Genomic DNA, 15,755 nt, shown 5'->3' with positions numbered 1-15,755 from the left:
ATTTCATGTGCAAGGCAGAGGAAAGTGACTGGGACCAGTCCTGCTCCCAGACATCCACATCTTCATCCATCTGCATAGCAATTTCCAACCACATTCTCCAAATACTAAATAGGGTATGGTTTCAACTGACGCCTGGCGTCACCTTCTTGTTGTGACAGCTGCCTTTTGCCTGATGCTCTCAGCAGCTGGAGGCTGCAATGGCTCGGCAACTTGGCAGCAAGAGACAGTACTCCAACACACAGCCAAACTGTAAATTAGACCAACACAACCAAGCAGAGCTGGATTTACAATTTGGGAACACTTCTGTCTGTCCAGCTGCAGATCTCCTCCGCTAAGCCTTAACACTACTGTGCTGGAAAAGCAGCCTCTTGCTAATTAAAAATAACAATATTTACCATGACTCTTATCAAATTCCCCTTAATTACATCAGTCTTCCCAGTTGATGATCTCCCCAGCAGCCCAGAAGAAAGACACCTCAGACATCTGGAAACTCTGCTTTGGGCGGGGAGAGGGGGAATCGGCTTCTTTTCCCTGACTCTGCGATTATGCACTGATTGCAGATGCTGAGCTAGTACAACACATTTATAGAGGATAAGCATCCTGCCACAGGGCTCACAAGCCACACTGAGATAGCAATGCCAGACTGCCAAATAGACACGAGTCAGGGAGCTGTCTCATGAACATCTCTATTGCTGAACATACCAACCCACCACTTGGAACATTTGTAGGAATATTCTATGCTCTTCTTAGGAAAGATACCAAAAGAATTGGCCATGGTGGGCTAGTCAACCTTATTTTTCACTTCCCACACTTATCCTCAAATCAAAAGCAGAGCTAGGCAAAGCAGTTTGGATTAAATGGAGATCAAACTCAAACCTCAAATCATTTTCCTTATAAACTCTTTAGAGCTTTGTACTTTCATGACTTTGCTCTGGGCTCTGCAGTATTGATCTGAAACATCTCTAGCACCACCAAATAGTATTTGTTTCAGACAAAATTGAGAAATGGTGGAAATCTAACGAGGAGGCCCCATCTCAAGATTTTCAGCTTGATTTCCAAACCAAAGTGGTTCAGAAAAAATTGGCTGAGGATCTGAGCTTTTCAGGCTTCCATCTGGCCAACCATACAGAGCCTAAAAGATTTCAGCTTCCATCCAAAGATGCCCTGTCTCCAACAGAAAGCTCACGTTTTGACCAGGATAAAAAAAAATGTGTTCCTGCTGCCCTTTCCCAGAAGAGACTGGATAATGCAAAGTTTCCAGCTGGACATGACACAGAGGCTGGGCTAGAGTGCTGGTGGAATACTGGTTTTGTTTGCTGCATTATTTTCTGGGCATTGTTTGTTCCATAAAGTTTCACCTCTAAGGTGCATTGAAGTATTGTTGCATTGGTTGCTTCCCTGATTTCTGTTGTTGGGACTCACTGTTTCCAGTGGTCCAATTCCTTGCTCGATTCCTGGGCTTTTGTCTCCAGCTCATCCCAGACAGCAATCCCACAAGTGAGCAAGAGAGGCAGGCAGACCGCACACAACACATCTAGGCTTGCTCTCCATAAACCCACAGGGAAAACATGGAGGACCAGGGCTGACATATGGGGCAGAGAGCACCACTTGTCCAGGCACCAAACCTGGATCTGTCACATTCACAGGCTCTTAATTCATTCAAAATCTCATGCAACTTAATCAGGTGCCATTTCCTTATTCACTGTTTGTAACTAAAATAAATAGGACCGGGTCTTCCCTGCTGTTGCAAGGGAAGAGTCTTTGAAGGCAGGAGTGGGTCGCCGGCTCCCCCAACACAGGAAGGCACTCTGACTCAACCAGCTCAGCTCCTACAGAGGCAACCCAGGTAAGGGACTCTTTTATGACCACGGTATCATGTTCTCCTGTGCCCACTTGCTCCCTGAAGGGCTGTAGAAGAAGCATGGCCAAAGCTGCCTAGGCCTTGGCTGGCAAATGGAGAGCCTGGCCAGGGAGAAGAGCAGGAGCAAGAGAAGATCCAGCGAAGGCCAGGCAGGAGCAGGGATTGCCTGCACATGCCAGGGAGTGAAATGCCATGATTCAGGACAGCCAAACATACTGCTGCACTCATCAGTGCTGAAGCAAGAAGTTCAGATGCTTCTTCGCAGAATTTTTTCAAAACATTTCATGCAGAATTGGTATTCTGTTGTTTTTCACCCACTCAGGAATATAAGCAATCAGTCAGATTCCCCACTCAGTGGAGGCATCCCTATTTTTTCTCTGCCATCCCAAAATCTCCAAAGATCTCATGAGGCTGGCAGGCCGGAGTCCTCAGGGAACATTTTATACMGACAGCAACTGGATCCACTCGGCTACCTCTACATGACCACCAGGGACGAGGTGGTTTTTAAAAAGAATATACATCATTTACATCCTAAATGCAGCTTACAACAAATTCTTGCTTGCCCCAAGGGGAAGGCAAGACTTCTCTTCACAGGGAGTCACTGAGATACGATACTCATGAAAGCTGAACGCATACAGAGCTGCTCCTGCCTCCCCACCACCAAGCGGGACTGACCCCACATCCCCTTAATGCCTTGTCAGGATAGTGGGTTCAGCCTTCTGCTACTTGCTCTGCTCAGCAATTATCAGACATTTCCACCTGGATTATATCTTTCCAGAGCAAGTGACATTTGGGGCATAATCAGTTAGGAAATCTCTTTGGTGTCTCTCATTCAGAGAGGGATGCACTGGAGATGGGCTTAGCTCACCCCAAATGGTCACACCCAGCACAGCTCACACACAGGAGTCTTATCACAATTTTGATATCACATCCTCCAGAAGCTACAGTTCATTCACCTGCTTGTCCGAGACCCCACAGAAAGTTTCTTAGGTACCCCCCAGTAAGCTCAAAGATCACTGTTCTGCACCAGCAAACTGGGAGCTGGGTCCCCAGCAAAAAAAACTGCAGGATGGGGACAGTTGTACAAACTAAGAGGTTTTTCCTTCCAGAAACACAGTTTTTGTACACCATCATTACACAAAGTAACTGAGAGGGAGAACTGACAAAACAAGCATCTTTGCTTTGGAAGATATGTTTCAATTACTCACCCGCAACAGGAATCCCACAGGGCGCGTTTCCAGAGTGGAACCAAACCCATGGAAAAGCAGACCAGGAGAACCAGGAACTCAGCTCTTCCCAGCGCTTTCCATCCAGCAAAAGGGCAAGGTGTGTGCAACCACAAGAAATACAGCTTGAGGGTTGTTATCCTGTGGACAGTTTTTCCTAATCCAGCATTATGCAAGCATCCAAATGGGTGAGAAACAGCAGGGAGCAAGCAAGCAATCTGGGAAGGACCATAGACCCTCCTGGGAAAGAAAGAATCCCCAGGACCAGATTTCTTTTTTTTTGCTTGGTAGCTGAGTTATGGCAAGGAATGACACCACTCACCTAAATGTTTTTAATAGTTATTTCACTAACCGTAATTTTATCATTAGAAATGTTTTATTTAGACACTGAGAGCAGCCCAGGACTGGATCCCTCTGACAGTCTGCAAGTGCTCACACATATCTGCTGGGTTGTTTAAAAAAAAAAAAAAAAAAGAATATTTAATGCACCATTTCTTGATGCCTTATAGCTCACCAGCAGCACATGAAACACAGGCTGAACCACCACCTACTTAGGGGAGGAGGACCTCTAAACTATTTACTGCATCCAGTACGGTTATTGGTTTTTGTTCTGTTTTTACAACTGCAAGAGACATTCAGATTATTTCAAGTGTTGAACAATACAATAAACTGGAAGCTGCTCAAGCATACCCATGTAGTGGTTCTCAGTTTCTGTATGCTTCCTGAATACAGGAGACAGTGAGCAATTTATGCAAATATATTCATTTTCCCCATTAAGCCAACACTGCATGCTTGAAACTTTCCCAGCTCACCAGCCTTAAAAAGAAAAGCCATTTTCAATGGAGCCTAAGGGATTCAGACATCCTGTTAAGGTTACCTTGTCCAAACCCCATAGGATGCTTTAAAAATCTTGTCCTGCAGCTGTGCCTGTAGCAGTGACCACACAGCCAGGACTGGTGCTGGGCAAGATGCACAGCGCCTGCACATTGTATCGCAGCTCTTGGGCCTGCAGTGTGGCCATCTTAGTCCAGAAGGCTGCAGCAATCGGTGCACATCCTATGGCAGAGCTGGGGGCCTGAGCATGCAAAATCCCCTGTGCTTTCTCCTCCGTGCCAGGAAACCCACTCTCATCACAGGGGCTGCAGGGCCCCCCCTGAAGCCTACATGAAGCTCAGTCGCTCAGCTCCGAGTTGCTCTTCTCCCCTTCTTTCTTCCACCTCTGTTCTCCGCTGTCTCCAGATACATGTGCCACTCTTGCCTTGGGAATCCTATATTTGCTCTTCTGACTGTAAAGCAGGTTTTTCTGGAAGAGCCTTGGGATGTTCCCTTGGTATAGGAAGAGGGCAGCAAGCATGCCTGCAATGAGAGGAGGCCATTTCCTTTATTTTGAACGTACCCCTTCAATGCGCAGTGTCAAATGTGCCCACACTCCCCAAGGTGAAGAAATTATTTTGAGACCCTTGCCACAATGCTGCTCATGACCAAAAGCCAGCTCAGCACAACTAAAGCCCCCACCAACAGTATCTAAAAGGCCCTTGCTATATTGCTTTAAGGCGAGTTCAACTGTCATGTCCTAAAAGTAAAAGCAAGGCCTGTTTTGACTCAGAAGGGTTAAACCACACCAGTTCTTTGACAGTGGTCATCTTTTCCTGCTTTCTGCACTCCAGGCAGCAAGTATCCAGTTCACTGTGGTCTTCCTGAAGCTGCAGACAACCTCAAAAACATAGCGCAACCTATCATTTCCTGAAACATCTTAGCTTGATTCTCCCTAAGCTTGGCAGACTTTGGCCTAAGAGATTTTGTCTGTTTTGTCTATGTTCCATGTAGAATTTGAATAAAACATAGTAAAAGCATGACTCAAGTGACAGGAAAGGGATTTGCCGTGGGCAAGCCTGAATTTCAGCCCTTTGTCAGAAACAGTTTCTATTAACAGCATTTCTCCCTTGCAGGCCACCAGCAGACGCAGGGGAAGTGCCCAGTCCTCCCCTAAACCTCCCACCCCAAACTATCTTTCTCACTATGGAGCAGTACCTCCTGGGCAGATCTCACCTGCAAGGGGCCCCAGCCAGTAAACTTGGATATATTCCTGCAGGCTGCTCCCTGAGCAGTGGAAGGTAACAGCCGTGGCAAGGACAGGGTTGAAAAAGGCCCCTGTGAACGGCCCAGCTGCATGGGAAAGAAGCAGAGCAATCAGTCTCATTCACATGTGTAATTTTAAAGACCTGCACTGATAAGGACTATTGCATTAGTGGCAGGATCAGAGCAACCTTGTTTCCATACTGCTCTGGAAACAGATCCTCCACCTCTCCTTCTCTAACATCTCACATTTAGGTTGCTTTTGCTCTGCCTTTCCAGGACCTGCTTTCCAAAGAGCTGCCCACCATTCCTACTTTCCTGTCCATATCCCCTGGGGATGCTTTCAACCTTCGCAGTAGCTCACTAAGCCACTGGTGCCTTAGCAACTTGACCAAGCTAAGTATGGCAGACATACTGAACCCCAACCAGTGGGGTCCAGAAGATCTGCAGGGAGTATCTGAAAGCTCCCTGCTGGCTGCAGACTCCACAGTCCTCTGTTAGCCAGCCCCAGCTGCTGTGTCTCTTTGATTGTATAACAAGGGCAGCCAAAGACCCCGCTGGCAAATCCCACCCTTGTTGCCCTGGATTCAAGCTTTACAAAAAACAGAAGACCTCATTTGTGCATCACAGAGGGGTTGCATCAGGGGAAATTCAATGACTGTGCTCCCAGAGTCTTTGGGCAAGCTACAGCTTTGCTTGTGCCCACACTTCACTTGTGAAACAGGGGTGAGAATTTTACCTGCCTCACTTGGGCAGAACTGAGACATTCGGGGCAGCAGTGAAGAGCCACAAAAGTGCAAGAGGAGAGAGACATTCCCTAATGTTTTCCATAGCTGTCACTTAACATCCATGATGTCCCTCAAGACCTCTAGCCTAGGAGTCAGGCTAGTTTCAGCATAGGCTGCCTGCTGCCTAGATCTCCTAAACAGTTGTCTTCATCTAGAAGAAATACTCTCCAAAATGAGTAGAAAAAAAAAAAAAGTTTAGTAATCACCATCTCACGACTCAAGTCCTGGGTTCTTGACTGGGACTGTTCCTTCCCCACAAATAAGGTGTTCTTCTGACATTTTGTGTCTGCATGACATTGTAGAAAACAAAAAAGGAAGGAGTTACTTACCTATATAAGCCAGGAAGGTGACAGTCACTGCTAGGGCAGGGACCCGGTACATTGGGCGACTGTGGTGGAATTTGAGAATCACTAGATGGAAAAGAAAAGAGCAGACACCTTCCACAAAGACACCATGAGACAATGACGTATGGAGGGAGGAACTGCACTCCAAAGACATTAGGTTCTGGATGAGGTGGAAATCCGTCAGCTCCCAGGACCAGTAGTACTTAGTGATAACCTGGCCTATGCCCATGCCTATAAACTGGGCGAGAAGCTTGGCAGCAGTTGCTGCTAAGCCGGAGTCCAGGATCAGGAATTCCTGGAGAGAGACGGTCAGATTAGCAGATGCTCCATCGAACGAGGCGCCATGAGCCACAAAGAGAAGGAAGAGCAGAGTCAGGGTCACATCTGCGCCAAAGCCACCACCCCACAGGCCAATCTCCATCAGCATCCTCAGTTCAAGGCAGCCTGCGCACAACTGTAATGAGCCAACAAGTTCTCTGGCAAGACAACAATATGCTCCAAGAGAGAGAAGTCTTTTGGAAAGCTGCCTGACTACCTCGCAGATGCCTACAGTCAGCAAAAGAAAAGCAATAGAAACATTCAAGCCTGCCATAGCAAAGGCCACACAAGGAAGAGAGTGGACTGCTTTCACCAGCCAGAAAGAAAGCTGGGAAGGCACCTCCTCTTTATAAAGCTATATTTAAGCAAACGTGGCATAGTCTGACAGGCACCCAGTTAGCTGCCAAGGGAGTCCTTGCGAAAAGCCACATGTGCTGCCCTCCAAACTAAGAGGGAGCTGCCAGTATGGCACCTAAAACATCACCTGCAAGAAATATTGGTGCCTGCTCCTCTTTATCAGCCAGAACCTCCTTCCCCATCAGAAAGACGACATCCTTCAGGTCACAGTAACCTCTCCTTCATGGAGCAATGCTTGCTGCACACCGAGCTGGTGGACTTATTTGCAGCTAGATCAGCAGACAGCTTCCTATTTGGTGCAACAAGGAGATCTACGTGTCATCTCCACCTAGTAGTCGCTGACCGACCCCCCTTGTTCTCCCCAACATTTTTATCTGAGCTTGTGGCAGTTCTCTGGAGCTGTTCAGGTTTTAAAAAAGAAGCAAAAAAAAAAAAAAAGTTTTGTTCTCACTGGAGACCATAAACTACAACCTACTGCCCCACCCCAAGCCTGGGAAGCAAAGGGACTTTTCTTGGAAAGCCAAGGTGGACTGAGCAAGCCTTGCTCAGGGGAGGCAAGAAGTTCACATTTCTCCTTTGTTGGCCTTCCACTCACATTCAAGAGAAGGCTCACAGCACTGCAACAATAGAGCAGAGAGGTCCCCAAAAATCAGCTCATTAATTTCACCCCCTCTCCTTCCAAAATGAGTCAAAGGAGAGGGGTGGGGCACCCTCAAAGACAATTCAGCAGCTCCAAAGTGTAGGAAGGGGGGTACCTTGAGAGCACTGCTCTGCCTATATCACTCCTTACAGGGGTACATTTGCCAAATCTGTTTTTAAAGTGCTCTCTTGACAGGCATCCCCCCACCCTTAGTAAATCTATTCCAGTGCTTCCTCACTTTACATTAAGAAGTTTTCCTTCATGTCTAACCTGAACTTTTCCCTTAAACTTCAGCCTGTGACTTCTAACCCTATCCCAATAGATCTGTGATAGAAACCAAGTGACCTTCTCAGTTGGTGGCATCTGTCCTGAAACACAACGTTACACACTAGAAGCGGCATTCCAGCAGGACTCCATCATGCAGAGGGCCGGAAGAGCTGGCAGATGCTCCTCTTATCCATACATCACAGAATCACAGAATGGTTGAGGTTGGAAGGGACCTCTGGAGATCATCCAGTCCAACCCCCCTGCTCAAACAGGGTTGCCTAGAGCACATTGCACAGGATCRCGTCCAGGTGGGTTCTGAATATCTCCAGAGAAGGAGATTCCACAACCTCTCTGGGCAACCTCTTCCAGTGCTCTGTCACCCTCACAGTGAAAAAGTATTTCTTCATGTTCAGATGGAAGCGTCTGTGTTTCAGTTTGTGCCCGTTGCCTCGTGTCCTGTCGCTGGGCACCACTGAAGAGAGTCTGGCTCCATCCTCTTGACAACCTCCCTTTAGATATTAAATGTGTACAAGTAAGATCTCCTCTCAGCCTTCTCTTCTCCAGGCTAAACAGACCCAGCTCACTCAGTCTTTCCTCATAAGAGAGATGCTCCAGTCTCCTAATCATCTTTGCAGCCCTTCGCTGGACTTGCTCCAGTAGTGCCACATCCCTCTTGTACTGGGGAGCCCAGAACTGGACACAGTACTCCAGATGTGGCCTCAGCAGGGCTGAGTAGAAGGGGAGGATCACCTCTCTCCACCTGCTGGCAACACTCTTCCTGATGCAGCCCAGGATACCATTGGCCTTCTTGGCACAAGGGCACATTGCTGCCTCATGCTTAACTTGGTGTCCACCAGCACTCCCAGGTCCTTCTCGGCAGAGCTGCTTTCCAGCAGGTCAACCCCCAACCTGTTCTGGTGCATGGGGTTATTCCTCCCTATTCCTCCTTGCACTTACCTTTGTTGAACTTCATGAGGTTCCTCTCCGCCCACCTCTCCAGCCTGTCCAGTTCCCTCTGAATGGCAGCACAGCCCTCTGGTGTATCGGCCACTCCTCCCAGTTTTGTATCATCAGCAAACTTGCTGAGGGTGCGCTCTGTCCCTTCATCCAGGTCACTGATGAAGAAGCTGAACAAGACTGGACCCAGTACTGACCCCTGCGGGACACCGCTAGCTACAGGCCTCCAACTAGACTTTGGGCCACTGATCACAACCCTCTGAGCTCTGCCATTCAGCCAGTTCTCAATCCACCTCACTGTCCACTCATGTAACCCACACTTCCTGAGCTTGCCTATGAGGATGTTATGGGAGACAGTGTCAAAAGCCTTGCTGAAGTCAAGGGAGACAACATCCACTGCTCTCCCCTCATCTACCCAGCCAGTCATTCCATCATAGAAGGCTATCAGATTGGTTCRGCATGATTTCCCCTTGGTGAAGCCATGCTGATGACTACTGATCACCTTCTCGTCCTCCACGTGCTTGGAGATGGCCTCCAGGATGAGCTGCTCCATCACCTTTCCAGGGATGCAGGTGAGGCTGACTGGCCTGTAGTTCCCTGGCTCCTCCTTCTTGCCCTTTTTGAAGACTGGGTGACATTGGCTTTCTTCCAGTCCTCAGGCACCTCTCCTGTTCTCCATGACCTTTCAAAGATGATGGAGAGTGGCTTAGCAATAACATCCGCCAGCTCCCTCAGCACTCGTGGGTGCATCCCATCAGGGCCCATGGATTTGTGGGTGTCAAGTTTGCCTAAATGATCTCTAACCCGATCCTCCTCCACCAAGGGAAAGTCTTCCTTTCTCCAGACTCTCTCTCTTGCCTCCAGGCTCTGGGGTTCCTGAGGGCTGGCCTGAGCAGTAAAGACTGAAGCAAAGAAGGCATTCAGTAACTCTGCCTTCTCTGCACCCTTCGTCACCAGGGTACCCACCCCATTCAGCAAAGGGCCCACATTTTCCCTAGTCTTCCTCTTGCTACTGATGTATTTGAAGAAGCCCTTCTTGTTTTTCTTGACATCTCTAGCCAGATTTAATTCCAAACGGGCCTTAGCCTTCCTCGTCGCATCCCTGCATACTCTGACAACGTTCCTATATTCCTCCCAAGTGGCCTGTCCCCCTTTCCACATTCTGTATACTTTCTTCTTCTGTTTGAGTTTTGGCAGGAGCTCCTTGCTCATCCATGCAGGTCTCCTACCTCCTTTGCTTGACTTCCTACTCATAGGGATGCACCACTCTTGAGCCTGGAGGAGGTGATGTTTGAATATTAACCAGCCCTCTTGAACACCCCTTCCTTCTAGGGCCCTAACCCATGGGATTCCTCCAAGTAGGTCCCAGTACATCCTGCCGTAACATTTGCTCTGCAACTTGCAACCCAACTTGTATCCATCAGCTGGCAAGCTCATCCCCTTCCATTTTAACTTCACTCAGCCTCTTTCAAACCACTTCTTTGCTTTGTCAAGATCACTTCAAATCCTCTAGTCTCTCTTTCCAACATGCAGCTCTCTCCATATGGGTGACACCTACTTAACACATGCTCTGTATACTGTAATCCAGGCTGTTAATGAATAACTGTGATACAACTCTGCACAGGCTTTCTGGGGCCGCACTTAATACATCCTTGACAATGAATCCTTGATGGTGACAAATCCATGCTGACAGTATTTTTCTCCCTGTCATCTTCCAGGTGCTCACCAATTACTTGACTCAGTATTTTCATGAGAATGGAAGTTAAAATCTAACTACATAGCTTCCCTGCTCTTTTTTTAAGGGAGCAATAGATTTACCTTTTTTCCAGCATTTTGGGCACAGTCAAAAATAGCACAGAACCAGGATAAGCCACAGAGAAGTTCATCAACTTTAGTGAATTTTAAAGCCTCACTTGCTTAATGTTCCCTAGTCTCTGTCTGAATAAGAACTCACCTTGTCATTGGCATGAACTGCACTTGCCATTTGCTGCAGGCAGCATTTTAATGACAATGAGGAGTCAAAAAAATTAAACATTTCAACACTTCCTGCTGATAGCACTAACACACATACCAGCGACAGGATCCAAGACACTTTCCCAACTCAGCATGCAGTTACAGAATGGCTGTCCCTATCATAAATATAGGGAACACTTCTTTGTTAAAGAGTATGAGAAAAGAAGTCATGGTTTCATTATTACCCGACTTTTGAAACCCAAACTGTCTTTAACAGATATGGCTTAGATCTTTGAATCCATGATGGATTTGACAAGCAACTGTAGGGACAAAATGCACAGTTGCTCCATGCATGACTCCAAAGGTTGAGTTCTCTGCCCCAGCTACTGTCAGGGGTTACTGGTGACACAGAGACTCCCACTGATTGCAGGGTCTGTAGAAAGAAAGGGGACAGTAAGTGAAGGAAAGAACAGGAGCAGAATAGGGTATACTGTGTTGGGTATACTATGCCAACAGCAAAGCCTGTTCTCTTACCCTGGCACAGGAAGTGATAGGAGGTAGGCAGACTCCTTTCATTGTGCAATCAGCAGCTTAACACACACAAGGAATGCAAGGAACCAGAATCCAACAGCTTTTATTTATTCAATTTTATTTTCTCTCTAGTAGTTTAAAAAAAGAAATCTCCAGGAGACACAGGTTTGAATCAAACTTGAGCCAAGGATTAGGCACTTAATGCAGTTCAAAACAGCTGCTTTGTTAGTGTGGCAACACAGATTCCAAAAGAAACAGGGAATGCTTCTAACACACTGGAGCTGCTTGGTCTTTCTCCCTCACAAGCCTTACTGCATCAGAGAGAAAACAAGACATTTTGGTAAAGGCACATCAGGGCATTTTGGAGGGTTTTTTTGTGGCGGTCACAACCAACCTCAAATCTCTCCTCCTTCCAACACTAATAGCAATAGCAGCACTTTCTCTCATTTCAGTCTCATTCCTGCTAGTCATTTCCATTGCAAAGCGCCCACCCAACAGTGCTTCTGGTAAGGTACCTGCTCCCTTGTGGCAGCAGCCCACAGTGCTTGCTTTGCAAATCTTTACAAGCTGAGCAGGGAGAGAGATCACACTTTGAATACCCCATCCTCCAAGCCTGAAGACTTTCTCACCAAAACCGCCCTTTCTTGGTTTGCCTGTCCCAAAACGTATCACTGTTTCACACAGGATAACCTGCTTCTCCCTCCAGAATACAGTACAAGTGTGCACCTTTGGCCTCAAATGAACAAAAGACCTCACCCTAATAAAGGACAATGAAACATACTTTAAAGGATTCATAAAATTAGTATTTTGGCTCAGTGAAAACTCAGTACCGGTGGTAGTAAAGTACCAGTTAGACTAAGCTACTCATCACCACAGAAAAGTCCACAAAAAAATAAACATCAAACACCAAATAGTTTTTCTGTCCCTCCTACTCCAGCCCAAAATGGTGTTTCTCCAGAACTCTCGTCTTTAGAAACAGAACCTTAAAAGGGCCCAGCAAGACTAGCTCAAACGACCAAGTCCCTGCAAGAGTATGGCTATGTAAGTGGACACGGGAAGTGGGCAACTCAGATAGAGGAATGGCCAAAATATTTTTCTCCAACCATGCCTCAATCCTTCCTATCAGCGTTTGAGTCTTTGTTGCAACAGACAGAGTTCGATAGGCCTGACAAGAGCTTTCCAACAGGTCCATCTATATTCCCACCTGGAGAATGGCTCAGCCTCTCTGTGAAACGTGCAGTAGACCTTTACCTCCCGGTGTGCGTGTGCCAACTTGCAGCAAGCAACACTTTACTCCATCTCCTTACCCCAGCAACAGTGAAGGGAACAAGGCAAGCACTAAGGACAGGAGCTGGATGCAGAAATTCCCAAGCCTCCTGTTGCAAAGAAGCCGTCAAAGGGATGGGCGTCCCAGGTCAGAGGGCTCAGGCTCCCCATTTTAGTTCATGCCTCTTCACTTATTAAAGATTGACACTATATGCAGAGTAGCACTTATTCAAAACACCCAGCTCTACTGCACTGTCTTAAACTTTCAGTGTACACACAGCCATTGAGGAAGGTTTGTACAGATCCACAAAAATGGGTTTTAACACACCCTCCTTAAACCAAAACATTTCCAACTACTGCTACAAGAAATAGCCACACAAAGATAGACTGCCACACGCTAATGTCTAAAAAGCAAGTAAACTCTCTTCCCCTTCCTCCAAAAACCACAGCTATGGCATAGAAAACCATTTCATGACATCTATGCTGAAAACTGAAGAGGTAAGAATCCAACACCTGTTCCTTTCCATGGGAACCTATTTCACCCCATTCCTTTTCAAGCTTTTTAAAAGTAAAACTGCATTGCAGCTTAGGAAGTAACTGTTCAGAGGTCTTTAAAAACTATTGCCTGTACACAGCCTGCAATTATGCCTATGGCACACCCTGCAATTGTATGACACTGAAGCCAGGCTTGAGAAAGGAGCTGGAAACAGTTGCTTATGAATATAATTACCAGATCAAATAATGACAATGACTGAGATGTGCAAGCAGCTGGCTTACTCCCATTAAATTTGGGCTGGCTTTTGGTAGGGATTTGAATAAGAGCAATGGATCAGAGCACTCGGCTCTGCAGGAGCTCATGGCACACGAGAAGYCTTTACTAGATTCTCTGTCCATTTTCCTGGGACACTGCTGGATAAAAAGAAGCATTTGAGATGAGCAGAAGTTGTTTTCTTCCAAGGCTTTTCCAAATGCATTTTCCAAAATAAATAAATAAATAAAATTAAAAAACATGGCTGGGACATCATTTTCCAATCTAAATCAAATTTGCTCTTAGGGCTGTCAAGAACTACAACAGCATCAAAGCCAGATATTTTACATGCTTATTTTAGCCATATGGTGGGGATATGAACAAGTGGCAAATGGCACGGGCATTTCCACAGACAGTTAAGTAACAAAAACACTCTCCGAAAACATTGAAGGGTAACAATACCCAAACCATAATACACTAGCTCCCCCTACCATGCTATTTTCACACTCAAATAGGTAATAATTATAGCTGAATTAAGTTTACACTGAGGTTATTTGAGGAGATTTTTATTGGGTAGGAAAATTCTTCTCCAAAAGCCAACAGCAGCTCCACCTGTGATCAGGCACTGTGATGAGGTATCAGAAACCTGTGATCGGGTTTCCGCATACACACAAATGTCTTGACACCCATCTACAGGCAGCATGACATTGGGGAAAAAAAAAAAAAGGTCAAGTACAGCCATGATTCATTTAGCTTTGTGCAAGGACTCAAATTCTGAGAACAAACATTCTCTGGGAGGAAAAATTAACAAAGATGTATGCTACTTGGCTCTGGAAACCTTGACTTCAAGGGAGAAGTCTGTCCCTAAGAACACCCAGCTCACATTTAGAAGACTACTGTACCCAATATGGAAAAAGAGCATCTATCCCCCACCACCACCTCCGAACATCCCATAAAGGGTGCAGAGAGCAATGCAAAGGTTCTGCAAAGAAGATGCTATTAGCAGAAGCATCAGTCACCATGAAACGCCTTTATCTGAACCAAGAGATTCACATACTTGACGACAGAGAACTTGTTCAATTTTTTTTTTTTCTCCAAAACACTGGAATTTGCTCTGAAAGACACAAGTTGCCAACACACAGACCACTTCGCTACCATTTGATTTTGAAACATTAGTTCTTTTCAAATACCTAAAGTCCTTGAAGCCACAGGATCCTGCATAGCACAGCTTGTACGGAGCCACAGACGTAGGCAATTACTGCACAGAGATGGCCAATCCTTGGTGCACAGTGGAAATTAATCACACAGGAGCTAAGGGCTGCCCTGAGTCATATGAGCTGCTTCTCCTTTGATCTGGAGCTATCCTGAGCCAGATTCTTTTCTCCTAAACCCTTCCGAAAACACCAGCAGCTTGAGTTTATGCACTGAAACATACTGTGCCTGCTATTCCAGCCAGTCCCGTCCTCCTTTCTACTGATTCAATGCATCTTCTCCAAATCATTGGATAGTGCCAGAGAAATTCCTGAGGAAGTAGAAGTCTGGTGGCTTTAGTGTCCTAAAGTGAATGAACAATCACTGTCAACTTCCTAGCGGGCAAACCCCATCAAAAATATCATCAGTTCCTACAGACAGTCTCAATAACTAGGTCAACAGGTAAATGGATTCCTAAAAAGTTGCAAAGTGCTGGAAGATACTCTCCATTCAAACACTGACTGGCAGACAGGAAAGGGAAAAAGCAATACCATCACCATGATGCTACAGATAAGAAAAGATAGCAAGAAAAGTTGCATCACTACTACCCTCCTCCCTCACAACAGATTGCAGTTTTCTTTCCTGGTAGCCAAGCCACAGTAAAATTACAGTCAGAAATTTATTGTTTTCACTTGCTATTCTTCCTCAGAAAATGCTTTCTTAGGTTGGAGTTCAAAGTAGGGGAAAGAACACTCTTGGAAAAATCTGCTTCGTCCACACATCTGGAGAGCAATCATCAAGAACATAGCTGAGCTTAGTGAAGTTTCACCTACCTTTTTCACATGAGTGAGGACTGTATGACATTGTCAGGCCTGACCAGGATGACTACTTTCACTAAAAGCAACCTTCACAGAGATTCAAGTGATCAAATATTCAGCAAAATGAAAGTTATAAGAATAGGGGGAAAAGAAATAGCTGCATGAATCACTGCAAGCAGTCATGTGTAAACCACTGCTGTAACTGTCTATGAGCCATATAATTACACTTGAAACCCAACACTTGTCTTCATGCACCACTGCAAAAATTCTAATTAGAAATGAAGACACTTTTTCAGTGTTCACCCATTACTGCTGGTATAATTCAAAAATCATGATCAGTTTTGTGGTAAAGTCACTGCAACCAAAGTGCAGCCATGAAAGTGAAAAGTCATTTCCTCTGACTTTACAGCAATA

General features: G+C 46.0%; 1 protein-coding gene across 1 annotated transcript; it reads right to left on the bottom strand.

Moving 5' to 3' along the window:
* Positions 1-3,541: 3,541 nt before the first annotated feature.
* LOC112972268 (aquaporin-12-like) lies at positions 3,542-6,902 on the bottom strand. The gene is made up of 3 exons (XM_026078591.1): positions 6,281-6,902; positions 5,137-5,253; positions 3,542-4,443 (listed from the first exon to the last, which is right to left on the bottom strand). The coding sequence occupies exons 1-3, from the start codon at positions 6,885-6,887 to the stop codon at positions 4,259-4,261; spliced, it is 909 nt and encodes a 302-aa protein (XP_025934376.1). The 5' UTR covers positions 6,888-6,902; the 3' UTR covers positions 3,542-4,258.
* Positions 6,903-15,755: the final 8,853 nt, after the last annotated feature.

Source organism: Apteryx rowi, unplaced genomic scaffold, assembly GCF_003343035.1.
Source record: "Apteryx rowi isolate R43461 unplaced genomic scaffold, aptRow1 scaffold_480, whole genome shotgun sequence".
In the NCBI taxonomy this organism is placed as follows: domain Eukaryota; kingdom Metazoa; phylum Chordata; class Aves; order Apterygiformes; family Apterygidae; genus Apteryx; species Apteryx rowi.
The sequence above is the reverse complement of the archived record's forward strand: the minus strand, read 5'-3'. Positions and strand labels throughout refer to the sequence as shown.

Coding starts and splice junctions, on each gene's coding strand:
- LOC112972268 (XM_026078591.1), bottom strand. CDS start 6,887: ATGGCAGGCTTGAATGTTTCTATTGCTTTTCTTTTGCTGACTGTAGGC. Junction 5,254..6,280: donor CACCTTCCTGGCTTATATAG/GTAAGTAACTCC, acceptor TTTCCCATGCAG/CTGGGCCGTTCACAGGGGCC. Junction 4,444..5,136: donor CTGGCTGGGGCCCCTTGCAG/GTGAGATCTGCC, acceptor CTCTCATTGCAG/GCATGCTTGCTGCCCTCTTC.